The 17,707-nt window shown below is 32.2% G+C and overlaps 1 protein-coding gene across 7 annotated transcripts in view; it reads left to right on the top strand.

The window, feature by feature from the left end:
* Positions 1-602: 602 nt before the first annotated feature.
* The window catches only part of LOC108909440 (mucin-5AC), a 62,417-nt gene continuing 45,312 nt past the window's right edge, over positions 603-17,707 (top strand). For 4 of the 7 annotated variants that reach the window (XM_018713829.1, XM_018713790.1, XM_018713798.1 and 1 more), the window contains exon 1: positions 608-858. In XM_018713829.1, coding sequence (XP_018569345.1) covers positions 813-858 — 46 coding nt within the window. In that variant the 5' untranslated portion in view covers positions 608-812. Of the gene's footprint in view, positions 859-17,707 lie in introns of all 7 variants that reach the window. The other 3 variants (XM_018713806.1, XM_018713813.1, XM_018713820.1) reach the window with 3 other exon arrangements.

Raw genomic sequence — 17,707 nt, 5'->3', positions numbered from 1 at the left:
TCGATAACCACCATCAACGCTCTAAGTTTTTTTATGTAATATGGCATCGGAATGAACAGACTAGCCAGTCTGATTTGTCGCTCATCTGTTAACATCTTCTATTTTACTGTAGTTTCGGATTGCCAAAAAATGGAAACATGGGTAAAAATTGCTATTTAGCTACGGTTTTTGAGGAATTTCCTGTAGTTTACAGTTTTATTGTGACAATTTTACTTCGTAGGCTATCAAGGAATCGAAACATGAGTAAAAATTGCTACTGTTTTGACACTGCGTGTTTCGACTGCGAGGGACTGGTCAAACTTTCTCCTAATTTTGGAACGTTATGTGAGCCTATCATACACAAGTTTTGAATAAAACAGCTCCAGTTTCGTAAACGGTTGGTAAATGCGGTTTATGGTATGTGCAGCACGGAAACCCGGATTAGTCCGGACGGCAAGCAGCGGCAAGGCTCTCCCTCTCGGTGCTCACGGATTTCGTTGTCTAGCCTAGTCGAGGGCGGAGAGCAAGGTCTCCAGCATTTCGCGAAGTGAATGCTCTGCGGCGAAGGGAAAACAAAACCGCACTTCCAAGGTGGGGAGGTAAGTTTTCTCTTGTAGCCCCCACTGGTACATTTCACTTAAGAGGAACTTTTATACCTACAACGACCCAGTCAGTTAAAGCACGTGTGGCGACAAAATCGGTCGCGAGTTCTTGCTGTCACATTGGGGAGAATTCTCGTTTTCCGAAATATACATGGGGAAGTGTTTTTAGCTCCTGCGTGTGACGTTAGTGCCTGGATTATTTATAGTGCATTTTTTTTTAAATTGTGAAAGATGGTGTCGCTGAGCAGCGTCGGGGTGTTGGTTCTGTTTTGCATCGGTAAGTTCTTGAATATTGTGACGCGGTGTCGCGACGCCCTTGCCGCGATGTATGTGTATATTGTGGTTCGTTGTGCACGCATACATTATGGCATGCGTGATGCATACAACCTAAATAGCTTGTTAATAAACGAGGATCACCGTAAAAAATTAATTACTTTTTGCGTCTCGTTTAAATTGAAATCAGTCATCTGTTCAGTCGATGCATTTTTATGACAATCGAAATTTCACAAAGTTGGTGGCTTTTTCTTAAATTCACTTTGACAGAAGAAATTTATTGGCGAAATTGTGCTAATAACGTAAACTGGACACATGATTAGCGTTATTATTATCGTCATTTTTTTTAATAAACAAGAGGCATTTTACAACTTAAATCATTATATAATTCCTACGTACAGGTACAAAATTGATTTTAAAAATTACATCGTGACTTACTAGCAATTTTAGATAATTATTTCAGATAATTTATATGTTGTATTATTTATTATGAACATTATATTTACGTTTCTGATTTGGAAATATATTTAATGCAAGTCACTTTCACAATTCAATAGTATTCAATTTGAAACGAATAAAATATCCTGGAATTTCCTAAAAAGTAATTTAAATTTAATATAATTTAAATCTGGTTAATGTGGTGTCCACACAAAACCAATATTCTCAGTTAAACATTTCAAATTTTATGCTTCTGCATATTATTATAAAAAATTTGGAAATTATTCGTAAAAATTATGTCTCGTATTACACAATAACTTGATGATTAAGTAAAATTAAGTTGCAAAATATTCTATATTTTTTATTAATATTTATATTCCCGTTTCCAAAATATATAATTATAATTTTATCTGATGACACCGACATAATATTTTATTACCGTCGTTGACTGATTATAGATTTGTTCTGTCTCCATTTCTCTTTTCAAACTGTCGTAAGAGATTTTAGAATTATTTTGAAGATTTTTTATAATAACGATAGATTAAAATAATTTTAAAATATCCTATAAGTTAAAATGACGATTTGAACAAAAATAGAGAATACATTTTTCGTATGCCAACAAAAATAGTATTTAAAAAAATATATTTATAGAATAGTACTTAAATACAATGAAGTTCACCAACTTGTTTGAAACAACATCTTTTTATCATTGTGCTAAAAATCATAATAAAGTACAACACACAACAATAAACATTGGTAATATATTTAAAAATATATGTTTGTGTGATTTTATTTCTGTTTTTATTGATATAATTATAAAATATATACTTTTATTAACTAATAAAGTATTTTATTATAATTATAACTCTTCTTTTTACTCACCCTTGTCATGTCAGTATTATTAAATTTAAATTACAGTATAAAAGAACTGATAACTGTTAAATTCAAATATTAAAAAAAGTCCTACCTGTATCAGGATGCTTCATTTAATACTGTAACACTTTCATAAGTCTCTCCTGATAAGTGGAACCTAAATAATTACATGTTTAAAAATTAGAGAATACAAGCTAAAAAAAGAGAGGCATTACGTTATTTATTAGTATTTTATTAAGTTAAACTATAATTTTGAAAATTAAAACACCATATTAAAAAAAACAAAGGTAGTAAATTAGTATAAATAGTTATTTGTTTCAGAAAAAAAAAATTTTAATATTAAATTTTATGTTAAGAAATACCTAGTATGCTTCTATATTTTAAAAATTTTGCTCTTGAATTTTAAATAATAAAAAAAATCTATCGGAATAGAAGTTTAATTATTATAAAAGCTGTTTCTTAAGTAGAGATCAAAATTAATTATTTTGTTATTATTTTAAGTAATATAATGAATATCGTAAAAATGCACTCGATCAAATAAAAATCAATTTTGTTGTTAATCGGTTTGGAGTACAAAAAAAATGTAAAGAAACAAAAAGTGAAGATAATACAATGATTACCTATTTTATTTGTAATATTATACAGGGTGATATTTTTTGGTGAAAATAATGATCGATGATACCCACACCTCCAGCACTGGCAAAACTGGTAATTTTTTGTTTCGTACCTACTGTCATACTGAATATGCACACCGAATTTGGTTAAATTATCTCAAGCAGTTTAGAAATTAAAAATTAAAAACTGATTTTTTTTTAATTTTTGAAACGCTGTAGCCAGACAAAGGCTGTCGTAAGACCCCACATTTACGTAACATAAAACCCTTATTTTTGGTCACACAATACGCCACTGGTTTTTGACCTCTACTTAAGAAACATCCTGTATCTTTAACGCACCAATTTTGCAGACCTATATATTTTGTAGATTTAAGAAATTTATGTATTTCTTAGTTATTTATAATTTGTATTAAAAAGGTTTTGTTAAGAGTATTTCTACAAGAACTTAAATCATTGTACCTATTTCTAAGAATTTATATTTCTTTCATCCTCTCTTTCATTTTGTTGCCCCCCCACCCTTGGCCCATTGGCTGGCGACACCCTTGTGTGTGATATTTAATTGTTGTTTCTCTTTTTCTACAAATTAATTTGAAAATTAAAAATCCATACGTTACAAATAAGACGCACAAACATTCATTTCATTTCTTTCAAAGAAATTGTTTTGTCGCAACATGTCAAGGTATGTCTGCGTAAACGCATAGAAGAAGAAGTTTCGTGGTTTCCCACGACATATGGTTAAAAATTGATACGAGACAGAAGTTCAAAACGAGGTTTCTAGGGAAGCGACACTGCCAGCCGACCCGATCGGACAATACGCGATGAAACCAACAGCGAAATCGGCCGACGCTGTGATAATTAGTATTCAGTGAAACTATAATTTATTAACGCTAAAAAGTCTCCTAGTTATAGCTATTAGTTAGGCGCGCAAACAGAAAATCGCTGCAAGAGAAATGATACCCTCGTCCAGCTTAATCTATGCACTAGAAAGCAAGGCCAATTCTAGAAACTTGCGAAGAATTCTTTTTGTTATATGTCAAGGATTTTATATCTGCTCAGCTGAAATTAGATTAAAATTTTTCAGATTTCGTTCCTCTTCATCACCAGAACAATAGAACGACAATAATGAGGATGGGGCCGCCAATGGCATTTAACCTGCTCAGGAACGTCTTTTATTGAAGGCTGCGCCCTCGCGATTTTTTTTGCTAATCCTCCATCATTGGAATCGTTATTTAGGTGAAAAAAATAGTGTGGAACAGGATGTCGAACGAGGGTGTGGCACACTGAAGTTGTTTAACGATATGCTACCGTATCCGCAGGTCGTGAATTAGGCGAAGAAAGATCTCCTTCGAACACGTACATATCTTCAGAGGGCGTCAATGCGGGTTCTAAATGTCATGGACTTTTTTCGACCGTACCCATCCAAATCAATGTCGCCTTCTTTTGTGTTTAAAAAAATCGAATTTTACGTTTAATATTTAAGAAATACTTTTCTTATTTAAAATCTAACTAAAAGAAAAACAATAGTAACTACTATTTTCTCAAATATTTTATTCTGCATTTGTTACTTAATATTTAAAAAAAAAATTAAACAATTACTTTTGAAATTTAGGCTGTCCGCAAATAAGTCACTGGAAATAGTTTTTCCTTTGATATCTGTGAGGATGAGACAATGAAATTTCAAACTAGATATGGTTTTCGAATCTAACCAAAAACAATTTCTACATTTTAATCAAGGGTGTCCAAAACTGGTAGATTGCGGTTTACAGTGGTTTACAGTTCGTTCTAGCTTTTATGTACATGAATTTTTCCACTGCTCAATAAAAAAATTAGCAGTAATCCGCAATTTTACAGCAAAAATGTGCTTTTGAATCATTTCGATAGACTACGGTTTGGGAGTGGAAATTATACAAAAATGTGATGAACTAATAAAAGTCATGAAAAACAGAAGTTTCGGTTATTTAGAAATTTCGTGGGAAAATAAAATCAGTTACAGTATTACTGCCGTTACAGCGTTACGAAATCATAGAAAAACGACGATATTTTAAAAACCTACGAATATAGCGACCTATAAAACAAAAATTAAGGAAAGGTCATTCTTAATCTAATTTTACTTGAAAACAGCGTCCATCAAAATGATATATAAAAGAAAAAAATAACAACTTTCAGGGGGGCGGTAGCCCTATTAGGGGGCATTCCTCCGCCAATGGTTAAATGTACCTTTTCTCTTAAATTTAGTCGTAGAATGCACTGATGACATATTGCATGCTAATTTTGGAACAACCCGTGTAATAAAACATACAAATAAATCAAGGCGAATAAAAAAACTGACATTGTTGTGAAAACACACTATTTTCTCTTTTTTATCCAGCAACTGCATACAATTTTTAGAAAATATAATAAATATTGTCTTGGTTATTCGGACGAAACCACATTCCACGACGTTAACGTATTTCAAAAAATAAAAACATGTAACCTTTCTTTATCGTAAACAAAGACGTTTTATGTTTATAGAAATTGCGTTTATACAGAAACAGCAAACCGTCGATTTCTTCCTTTTTAGAATTAAATCATTAATATTTTTATGTAACGTTAAAAAATATCTCGGATAATAATTAAAACAAGAAACAAAAACTAACAACAAACGCGTTGAATAACAACTTCGTTGAAAAAAAAATTGTTAATTTAAAATCTATGGAAAAGTATTAATATTTATGTAAGGCACTACTTTTATAATAACAATATTTTTATCAACAAAGATTGGTTTTTGTTATATAACCGTCACGACAATTTACATAGTTTCTAACCAATAAATTGAAAACTTATCCGCTTCTATGAAGAAAACCACACTACGAAAAAAAAATATACTTCCTTATAGGTTTACTGCGTTTTTTAAATGACAAAACTACACAGTCCATTGGCACGATATTAAAAACAAATAAAAAAAAAATACGACTGTTATGTAAAATTAAGTAGTTTCCCCATTTAATGACATCTTCATATTTAGAATTTGGGACAATCCAATTTTTTATTCCGTTACATAAAAAATAATATAAAGATTACACGCACAATATCGGCTTGATCGCAAATAATCGATCATATATTCAACTAATTAAGTCATATTTCGTATCTTATATAATGCAAAACCTGAATCTGGGTTAGTTCGCAAGCTATAGGAGGTATTGTGAAAGCTATAATTACGGACACTAGCGGACAAAAACGTCGACTTCGTTTAGCAATAATTTTATGCATTATTTCTGAAATATTTGCTGGAAATAAGGTACATATGGTATATTTCTATATTTTTATTAATAAAAACAAGGCCATACTTTCGATTTTATGGGTTTACCGATACGTACAAGTTTTTTGTTTCAATTTTTTGTTCATCGGATAACCGAAGGTTATACAGTTAGTGTAATTGTTTTGTAAAAATAAACCATTAATTAATTCACAGCTGAATGTGATCTATTTTGATTCAGAGAGCTGTGGCAAAATCGTTTTGCCTTTACATACTGTGGCAATAAATGCAAAAATTAACATACCGAAACATATAGTTTCTCTTTTAATTAACTTCTAACTATATTTGTTCGTCTTTGTACTGTCTTTACCTTTGTCATTTAAAGCTGCAAGAAACATGTAACCATGATTACATTCCACGTATTTGTAGTATGCCAAACGTTTTATTATTATGTAACATTTAAAATATCATTTACATAAATAGCTATGAAATAAATTGAAGATGACTACGCTGATAGCAATTTTGCATAAAAACAGAAATTATTAGTTACCTAGTGCCTATAAATAAATTTAAGAATTACCTAATTTTGCTAATAAATAATCTTTAATGCATTTAGAAACTGATAGAAATGAAATCGAAAGAGCAGTAAAAATATTCGGAGGTGCCATCAAATCCACGACCCCATTTTTAACAACAGTAAATAGTGAATGAGAAATTGAAAGTAAGAGAAAAACTTTTACTTAATTAGTTTCTGACATATACTTTTATCCTTAAAATATTATCTTGTATTCTACTTATTTGCATATTGGAAGTTATATAAAGCAGCGGTACTCGGTTAATAGGTTAACACTCTGAACAATTTCGCTTTTAACAGTTACCATATGTCGTAGTTTACAGATATCCAAGGCCAAGATAACGGATCTTTATGAAAACTGTTTATTTTCACATCATCAAACTCTCTATTAAAACTGTCTGTTTTTATGCGACGAATTTATCATCCTTTGTTGAATATAAATGGATTAGTGGGAGGCAGACGAAAGAACAAAAAATATTTACTACGCTTTCGATTCTTGACAGTTTCAAAGAAAGCTATAAAGGACAGTGCTTCTTAGAAATGTACTGTACTTTCGATTCTTTAAGACTTCCTATTGCTTAAAAAATTTTACTACTCCTTTGATAAGAAAATTATAAAGGATAAAGCCGTGTTATCAATTTACTAATGTTTTGATTCCCTCATAATCCTTAGAAAATTGTAAATCATCATTACAAATCATCAAAAGTTGGATTAAAAAGTTAAAAAAATTACTAAGCAAAGGTCCATAAGAGAATTATAAATTTACCATACTTTCGATAAATTATAAAAATTATATAACTTTACCTCATCAAAAATGGAATCAAGAGTAAAAATTTACTATGCTTTCGATTTTTGCAAGAGTTTTTAAGAAAATTATAAAGAATGGTGCTGTCAGAAATTTACTGTACTTTCTAGAATTGATTGATACACTTGAAACAAAAATTAGATTAAGCATTCCTTAATGTCTTCCATATAAGGATACTAAAATCATTTCGTTGCTCAACGAAATGAACCCAGCATTGTACTATGGTTATTATTTGTCTATTACTCCTGCTGGCTTGAATGAAGCAAACCTTCTCAAACGAAAAGTTCAAATTCGTTTTCGTGATACCGGCTATTTTATATAATCTTACAAGAGCGTGGTCTTAACTATGCAGGTTTATTCTTTGACCTATTGAGAAATAACAAATTCACACTAATGATTATGTCAGAAGCTTAAACACAATTTACCTGTTCATTCCTGTACCCCGACCAACATGATTGAGTACCATAATTATGTAAAAGCATAAGCAATTCTTTAGTTGGCTTTTATAATACGAAGTGCCTCAGGGCACGTACCTTGACCCATTGAGTTTTACTTGCAGGAAATACTATTTAAAAAATTAAAACAAAATATGTTTTAAACAGTATTAATTTCTTTAATTTTCTCAGCTTAACTAGAACAATTTATTTCCGTTACATAAACAAAAAAATGCAACGATGTTTATGTAACATCGTTTTAAACTTTTTTTTGGTATTCCTTTTAATAGATCTTCCTAAAACGAATATTTATACTTACTTTCTCTAAATTAGCGACACAATACTAAAAACTATTTTTTTAAGTAAGGAAACTTTGATTTTCTTTACAATTACATAACGAAAAAACGCTCTTTGTGTAAGGATATCCCGTGTGTACGGACGAAATATGGTCGAGTACCGATTTCAACATAAGGATATTGTTTTGACGTTAATAACCACCTTATGTCTAGCCATATATAAACTAATAGCAGGCACGACAGTGGTAATGCAGACCATAAATTAAATTACACTACTTTCTCCTCAGAAAAAATGTACCATGTTCACGTATGGGTCTGTTTTGTCATACATACAGAAATTGTCGTCCAGAACCGTCTCATTTAAATACACCACGTACTATTGTGTTAGTCCGCATGACAAATCATCATACCGTGTTGAATGTTCAATTTAATTTGTAAGAAAATGTTTTTTTTGTCTACAAAACAAGAAAGTAGCATAAATATGCAGTATTGGCAGTTCAAAAATAAAATAATAAAGGATATGAACGTATAAAAAAACATAACAAATAATGAGACGTGTTTTTCGAACTGAGGACAATATTCCATGTAGTGATAACTTTCCATAATATCCTTGAAGTGATGAAGATATAAAAATTTTAGGAAATACTTTTCCACCGCTTATTAGCCATCAATTTGCCTTGAATAAGTTGTAAAACCAGGCAAATTAAATGACAAATTCGATAGTTGTGGCATTTGTGAGTGAATCGTCATGACACAAGCGGGAGCCAGTAAATATTCCTGACCTTACGTATAAATGTGATTACTTGTTAGGTAACAGTTACCGCCTGAGGCGAGTTATTGTCTTAAAACTGCTATTTATAGCTCCTACAAGCGTTATACGAAAACACGATAGGGAATTTTTCTTTCATCATTGGATTTTTATCGTTAAGAAACTATATTCATTCCGTTAGTGTCATCGATTGTTAGCCATGCTATTTTTTAGAGATCAAGGGAAATATTCGCGATTATAAAACGTAAATCCGATACCATAAAATTTGTTCAAATTATCATTGCGCAAGCTTAAAATATTTTCCCAAACATTAGATCAGAAGTCGACCATAGCATAGAAATTAGTAATTTTATACTTCTTAATTTTATTAACAATGTTACTTAAAGCGTTTTTAACAATTTCATAGATTTAATCTTTCTAATCAAAACATTTTCTAAATGATTCCTATTTAAACGGTTGGCTAAATTTTCACCACTAGTATAAACATAAATCACTGGATAAACTGCCCAATTATAATTAAAAGAATTATAATCACACCCAAAGTTAATTATTTTATTCTCTTGCGAATGAATAATATTAAAATATATTGTGAATTATCATAAAATTCCAAATACGGTTTTCTTTTAAAATATAACACAGATACAAATTAAGTATTTTGCAAAAATTAGAAAGTGAATTTTTAAACGAATATTCTTATCCGACAAAGCGTTGGGTCGCTTCAAGGATATATGACTGAATTAATATAGATTTATGACGTGCTAATCTATTGCTGTAGATTTTATTAAAATCGAAACGCCATTTGGATATAATAATTCGTTATATAATATATGTTTAATAGACAATTGGATTTTTTTGGAAGGGGTGACGTAATTCCTTAAAATAAGAAAAATCTGCCTTAAAATTATTTATTCTTAAAACACCGAGTGTAAAAAATAGAAAGATGTCCGTTCAACTTTGTTCGTATGCCTAGAAGTTGCATCACTTCCTAAGATATTTCACAATACTATGAAAATCAATTATACAAAAATAATTAATTTACAATTTTTTTCAGTTCTTATTAAACTTTTAACTAAGCACCTGTTGAAAATTAAATGGAAAAGAAAATAGTGATGTAAATCTTCGAATTATTTTTTTGAGATACAGGTTGCTTACAAGCTTGAGCGGATATTCGATTGTCAGTAAGTTTTTTTGCAAATATAGTATGTTTTCAATACCCACTGACTTGCCACAATAATACTAAGAAACAGTTTTGGAACCCCTGACTCCATCGATATCTCGGTTGACTCTAATCACTCAGTTAACTCTGGGCCATTTAAATGTTTGCTCTTATTAGTAACACTCATCCACACACACCAGAAAATTTATTTTCAAAAAACTTTTAAAACAGCCCAGGACTTCATTTATACATTATTTGTTCGCTAATAATTTTGTTGTCAGTCAGACGGCGAATTATCTGTGGCCACAATTATTACGATTCCAGACGTTCTCAATAATTTTTAACAATCGCGGTTGATATTAGTTTTAAACAACGATTTGAAATACATTCTATTTAGCATAAAATTCGCGTATGTAAATACCTTTTCAGATGATGATCCTGTTGGCAGTCCACTGCCTATAGTGATTTCTTTTTTAACCCCAGTATCTCAAATGAGTTTTTTATACAGGCTTAACGTTTCAAATTTATTAAGTTTATGTTTCAGTTTTAAAATCTAGAAGGTGTTGGAAATGTTATATAAATACTTCGCCGATTACTGAAATTGCTGATAATACGAAACTAAAGTCAGAACACCCTAACATCGAGAAACTCGTCTAGAAATCGATTTTCGAGATTTCAAACAGACTCGAGTGGTCAGTGGTCGGAAAAACTTTGGAATTCAAGATCTCACTCAACAATAACCCCACAACCCTATGACCCCATAACCCCGTACCCCATAACCCTATAGCCCCGTAACCCCACAGATAGATACGTTGTTATTTAACCGATTTTAATCGCAAAAACTCACGATAATTGACGGTAGAGTAAAGGAAGTACTATTTTTCAATAGAGATACAAAGAGAAACGATCCCGGATGGCTTTGCAACATAGATCATGGGTCTACAGGAATTTGCATGGCCCTGGTCAAGGGATTACGGAGTTACAACATAATTATAGACTCATTACCTCAAAGTTTCGTGGTCATACATCCCCGCGCACCAGGGCTATAGGGTTATTGGGTTATGGGGTCATGGGAGCGTGCCAACTCAGTCATATAATTTCGGACCCCTGATGTATGTGTCCACGGAGTTTCGTGGTTATATATCTTCGGACACACAGGGTTATACACTATGGGGTTATGGGGTTATGGAAGCTTGCTAACCCACACTCATATAGTTCCAATCCCCTGAAGTATGAGATCCATATTCCTAGAGGATTTCAAACATACGCTTGGGGTATAGGGTAATGGGGTTATGAAGCTACGGGGTTCTGGTGTAATGAGATCATGAATTCGAATATTTTTCCAATCCATCAGTGAAGTCATTTCGAAGGCTGATCCGAGAATTGTGACTTCAGATTGGGATTCAGCCAATGGAGTGCACTGGTCTCGTCCACGGACAACCCTTTTTTGTGGCGCTGTGTAATCAGTAAAGGGCTTACAATTGCCAAGTCCTGTCTAATCAGCAATTCCAATAATAGGCCATTCTCCATTTTCTGCCAGATTTTTAAAGCCAGTATAAAATAATTGATAAAATTTAAGTGGGCACTGACTAAAGCGACATATATTTAATTAAAAAACGATTTTCGACAATATCGAGTTCAAGAAAAATCACGGTAGTGCATGGATTGGATCATAAATGGTTCAACAAATCCATATAAGATGTGAATAAAAAACAAATTTACAAGGGCGGGGTGTCCTGGTTACTTAATTGGCAACGCTGTACATTTAGAGAAAATTTTGTAACAATTCCTTCTGCATGTGAAAATGTAACGATTGATCGCGTGTAAATGTAACTGGTTTTGCTACGTGCGAATAATTGTATTTCTAAAAGCAGTGCGTGTGGTAATTATAGGCGAGTATTGTAAAACTGGTGAAATTTCATCCGAGCGTGCAATGCAATCAGGGCATTATTTATTATTTAAAAAAATGAAGGCCACGCAACTGCACCATTTACATATAAACTCGAATCCAGTTCACTTCAGTTATAGGGCACCTCGATAAATCACGTTCACTTTCGTTTAGAGAAAGTTTTTCGACCTTATATGTAATCGAGTTACACCCTCGCCATACCACGGGGCAAGAAGCAGGTGAATTTGATAAACACAACAGAACATAAACAAAACATAAAATGCAACTATTAGGCCTGGAAAAAGAGCTGGGAAATGACCATTTCGCGACTTTTTGTTTCGGCAAGCTGCTGAATTTATGACTATAGATGCTACAGATTATTTACAATAACATATTAGTTTCCGCAGTCATAAAAATGGGGGGAAGATTTTTTACAGGGTGGTTAAATGTATAATTTTTACGTAAATTCAAGTCTTTCGCTTATAACTTTTTTCCGTTCATTTCCACGAGAAATCAGTAAAGTACTTTTTTTTCGTCTTCAAAAGACCTACAAAACTAGCCCTCGAGCGTCAAAAAATACTGGTTAGATCAAAAGTTATAAACAGAAGAAGTTTATTTATGACTTTTGAATTAAACATTTATAAACTGCGTTATTATTACCAGAACGTTTTGGCATCGCATCCTCTCATTCCTTTCACTATCTAATAACACACCATCTTCCACAATCGCACTGATTTTTTTTTGCCTTAGTTGCAAAATGAAATATACGACGCACGCGCGTGGTATAGTTATATACATATTCGGAAAGCTTATGAAAAGAGCTTTAAGTTAAAAAAAAAATCGTCAAGATTCGTTGAAAAACAACGGAGTTACAGACTGTCAAAGTTGACGGCCTATTGTTAAACAAATTAGGTTGGTAGCACCAAAAAAAAAAATACTGCCATAATCGGCAACCAGAGTACTTTCCCAGATAAAAATATTTTATTTGTGGAAGTATGTTAAGTGCATAAGAAATATTGTCAAAAGTCGGTGGGTCGCTTGATTTTTCGGCGAGCCGTGGCGCGGCAGAAGGGTGGGGGAAGCGAACGACAGCGAGTCCTAAGAAAATGACGATAATATTTATAGTCCTGCCGTTAAAAAAGCGAAATTCGCATGAAAATTATATTTGACAGTCTGTAATTTCGTTGTTCCCTCCAAAATAGTTTCATACGCACTTTGGTCAATCTGCAAAATTTATTACAATCACGAGACAGTTCTTTTACCACCAACAGACCCGGATGCGCTGAATAAATGTAAAAAACGAGAAAATTAATTAAAAAGAATGTGAATTCCTCACGGTGTCCCCGTTGTTTTAGATCCTCTAATCCTCTCCTCTAATTATTTGTCTACAATTTTATGTACTTTCTTTTCAAATAACAAATGTTCGGGGCATAAATATTAAACAAATTACTTTTGACAAACACGAGTCCAAGCCATTCTTTTAGTCCTTGTACCCGGATAGAGAAACGACAATTTCTCAAAGGTATAACAACTGTACGAGACAGAGATGAACACGTGATTCTCATACTAATAGAAAATGAAGACGAGGCAACTGGATACAATGCTTGTACTCGAATTTAGGTTAATAGCAGAATTACGCACAGTTTAACAATGTTTAAAGGATTACTATTGAATAATGTGTCATTGGGTATATAATTTTTTACCTTCAAAAGCACATTGTTGGGATAGAAGCACATGTAAATTTTTACAATAATTCTTAATTAATTTAATCAATATTAGTAATTAAAAGTTAATTTTCTTCTTAATTGGGCTGCAACGAATAAAAATTCATTTAGAATGCAAAATTAAAAAAATAATACGGTATTTTGTGAACACAATTAATATTTCGTAATATATAATGGAATATGAAATTTTGGAAATAATTAACCCTGAGTTAATACGAAAATTATTTAAATCTAATAAATTTCACAACAACTCAATGATAAAATTATTAATCACAGGCCGAAGAATGTTAATTACCTCTTTGTCATATTTTCAAAATCGAAAAAAAAACATGCGTTTTTTTAAATTGCCTCTAGATATTTCATTGAATTTAAAAATATTTTAGCCAAATCTTATGAAAAAAATAAAAATAAAATAAAATAGAAACAAACCCTACTATACAGTGTATGTAGAAGACAGACAACTACAGTCTTCATAAATGTTTACAAGCCGCCTGATCGTGAAGCTGAACAAATATCCCTAAATCTTGTCGTCACCAATATTAATGATTCGTTTATAATGAACAATGACAAACCTTTGCATCTGCGTTCGAGATAATGTAATCGCTGATTGGTTGACTAGAATTTCGTGAAAAATTACACCAACCACAGCCGGTAAAACAGAATTCCATACAGAATTACTGGACATGCGGCTTGGAATCATTTAGTTATGCTGATATACATATTTATATTAATATGCGTTTCACTTTGCGACACATCAGCGTACGGTGCATAATTGTACACCTTCGTACAATGAAAATAAAAAGTCTAATGGTTTCTCAATCCTTTTGTTAGGTATTGTAAAACGAAACTCGGTAAACAAGACGCTGAAATCGTTACGAACCCAATAATCATACCTGGAGGTAGGTTACATTTAACAATATTACAACAATCAATAAAATCTCAAGGTAAAGCACTTTCGCGGTATTTTTAATAACTGTGTAGATACATATAATTTACAATAAAAAAGGCGATTTAGTGGAATTACATGCAGTAAGTACAACTCGTAGACCTTCTGGTTAACACGAGCAATAAACTGAAATTCGCAAAAAAATCGGAGGACGGTAAAAAAACTTAAGGTTTGTATAGCGAATATTCAGCAAATGTTTCTCTTGAAATTCCCTTAATTTTTGACTTTGTTAAGTAAAAATCAATGCAACGTTTGGAAATCTTCACAAATGAACCAAATTATAAACATACAGGGTGTCCCGGTAATTTTTTTTCATACGGGCCTTCGTTAACAAGTTACGGGCCCTTAAAATTAAAAAGTTATTTTTATTTACAGTCTCTAAACTATTAACTTCAACACGCTACCAATTTGGTGATCGACAACACATGAGCACAGCTTGTTTTTGATGTTGTATGTGAAACTTAATTACGCCCAGAACGCCCGGGACGGACTATGCCCAATGGTTAACAACCCAGAATTTTTGCATAGATGACGATCGCAATCTGCCTGTATCAAAAATAAGTTCCCTGAAGAATTTGCCAACGATAATACCCTCTTAGTTCAACTCGGGTAAAATTAACAGTTTAGGAAATATTTGTGATTTTATGTCACAGTGTATACATGTTGAGTGGCGCCTCCACCATTTTTTCTTAATTTTTAATTGGGCATAATTACTATGTTAGAACCGTACATATTTTTAAAATAAGAGCCTAAAAAGGCTTACTGTCTGCTAATGTAATTTTCACTATCAAAATTTGACAAATACACTTTACACATAACACAAAATAGAAAAACATATAAAACAAGAATAAGTTAAAGTAAATTAAAAAAAATACTTTAAAAGAAAGAAAACTATCGAAATATATTTTCGGTATGGGCACTTTCCACCTCCACAGACTTCCTAAGTCTACCAAATGTTATTTGTACCCAAAAAGCTTTTCTGGGTTATGTCTAGTATTATCACAATGGAAATTACTTCTTTGTAGCAATTCATCCCTTTCCTGTACTGGGGCTGCGTACAATAAATTTCCCGCAAGACGTCCATCAGGTTAAAGTCTGGAGAACGTGGTGGCCATGAAATTGGGCCTCCTCCTCCAAGCCATTTACTATTAAACTAAATGGATAAATAATTTCGTACATCAATATTGAAATGGTGAGGAGCCCCATCGTGCATGAACCAAACGTTTTTTCGGGTGTCTAATCGAACATCGTCTAATAGTAGCTGCAAATTATTTTGCAAAAACTCCAAATATCGATGTCCATTCAGATGTTCCTCAAAAACGTACGTCAAATAATAGGCAACCCAATTGTATACATTATCATTAAGAATTTCTCAGCATTTTTACTAGATCGATTTTCGACCTTAAATATAGCGTTATCCTGTTCTTCAAAAAATTATTACCGAAAATAGTTGCAATTATGAAAAATTATTTTTATTTAACTCATTGACATTTATACCAGTATTTAAAGTATATGACACATTTAAGTTTCATCTTGTATAGAAAAAAAAACATCAAAATCGTATGACACATAAAAACTTTTAAAAACCTTACAATTCTCTAAAAATTCATTAAATTTGGACTAGGTAGATCTTCCACGATGATTAAAATAACACTTGAATTTTTATTCAATTCAGTATAACTTTTCCCAATAAAATCTATAGTTTTTTTTTTGGAACTTTTACTTCAATGAAACGATGAACGTCATTGTGGTTAAATACGAACGCCGGGCACGGCGCACCGTTCTCTAAGTAGGACAGTGAGATGAGACGTCATGATGCACTAGACCTTTCAAACTCGGATTTATTTGATCTCCACTCATGTGAAAATTAATCAGTAGTGAAACTTCCTCCTGTCACGCTCGCTTAGGTTCGATAAAAACAACAGAAGATTCTTTAAAACGTATGCTCCATTGTCTGCTTTACAAAAAAAACATTCATACACGGGAATAAATAATCACGATAGGATCGACGCCCATAATTCGAGAAAAGTAAAAGGCGTATCATTAAAGCGGGAACTGTTTTTTTTTTTGAAAGAATTATATCTAAAATGCATATCTAAAGAGATTTCTAACAAAACAGTCATTAAAGGTTTGTCAGGCTACATAACTTATACTTTCTGTTTCTAGAAACAGAAAGTATAAATGGGTTCGTTTCAAACATTTAACAGGTTTATAAGTCTTCAATCAATTTGTGCATTGTTCATTTGAAATTACTGCAATTAACCTCTCGATCTGGATATGCCTAAAGATGTTCAAAATCGCCAACAGATTCGCTCACACAAGCTACAGGCTAGTGAATATAGGATTTTAAAAGGAACTATGACCACAGCTTATACAGCTCTCCAACTGTCTTGGCGGGAACGGTTAGCGTCGATTTCGTCGCGCAGCGTTTATGCCCCGCCTTCCAGCGGAAAAGACGGCTTTGGCGTTCGTTCAGGCGAGTAACGACAACGGGTAGTAAGAATTGCAATCATAGGCGTGGGTATAATTTCATTGATTTATTTTTATTTTATACAATAATGAAAATGAAGATACCTTATTTGGACAATTGCAAATGCCAAACGATAACTTTGTTGAGCTCATTTGTAACACTGAAAAGATATTTCAAGATAATTTTGAACAATTATCCCCAAAAAATAACATTTGTAGCACATTTTTTGAATTAATTAAAAGACTACCTTTTAGTCATCCATGTCATTCTTTTCCGAAAGAATTTGTACTTAGGTTATATTTAAGGGTTAGAATTTATTATACGTTATAAACTATAAACCAAAATTTTAGGAATATTCAAAAAATAAACTTATAATAATGGAGAAATCTGTAATGATTATATTTTTAATACTATATATTATGTTATTATATTTTTTTGTATATTATATTGTAGGTATGTTTTATAATATGTACAGGGTCGGAAAGTCCCCATGGTTCATCGGCCGTTACGTGAGAGCGATAAAGAAAGTCATAGAAATCCGTGCGATAGAGAAAGATGGCTATAATGAACGCGTCAAATAGTCACCGCCCATTTCGCCCTTCCACAAATAAGATCCACTTTAAATAAGTTA

Source organism: Anoplophora glabripennis, unplaced genomic scaffold, assembly GCF_000390285.2.
Source record: "Anoplophora glabripennis isolate ALB-LARVAE unplaced genomic scaffold, Agla_2.0 scaffold9, whole genome shotgun sequence".
Classification (NCBI taxonomy): Eukaryota; Metazoa; Arthropoda; class Insecta; order Coleoptera; family Cerambycidae; genus Anoplophora; species Anoplophora glabripennis.
This window is presented reverse-complemented; position numbering and strand designations above follow the sequence as displayed.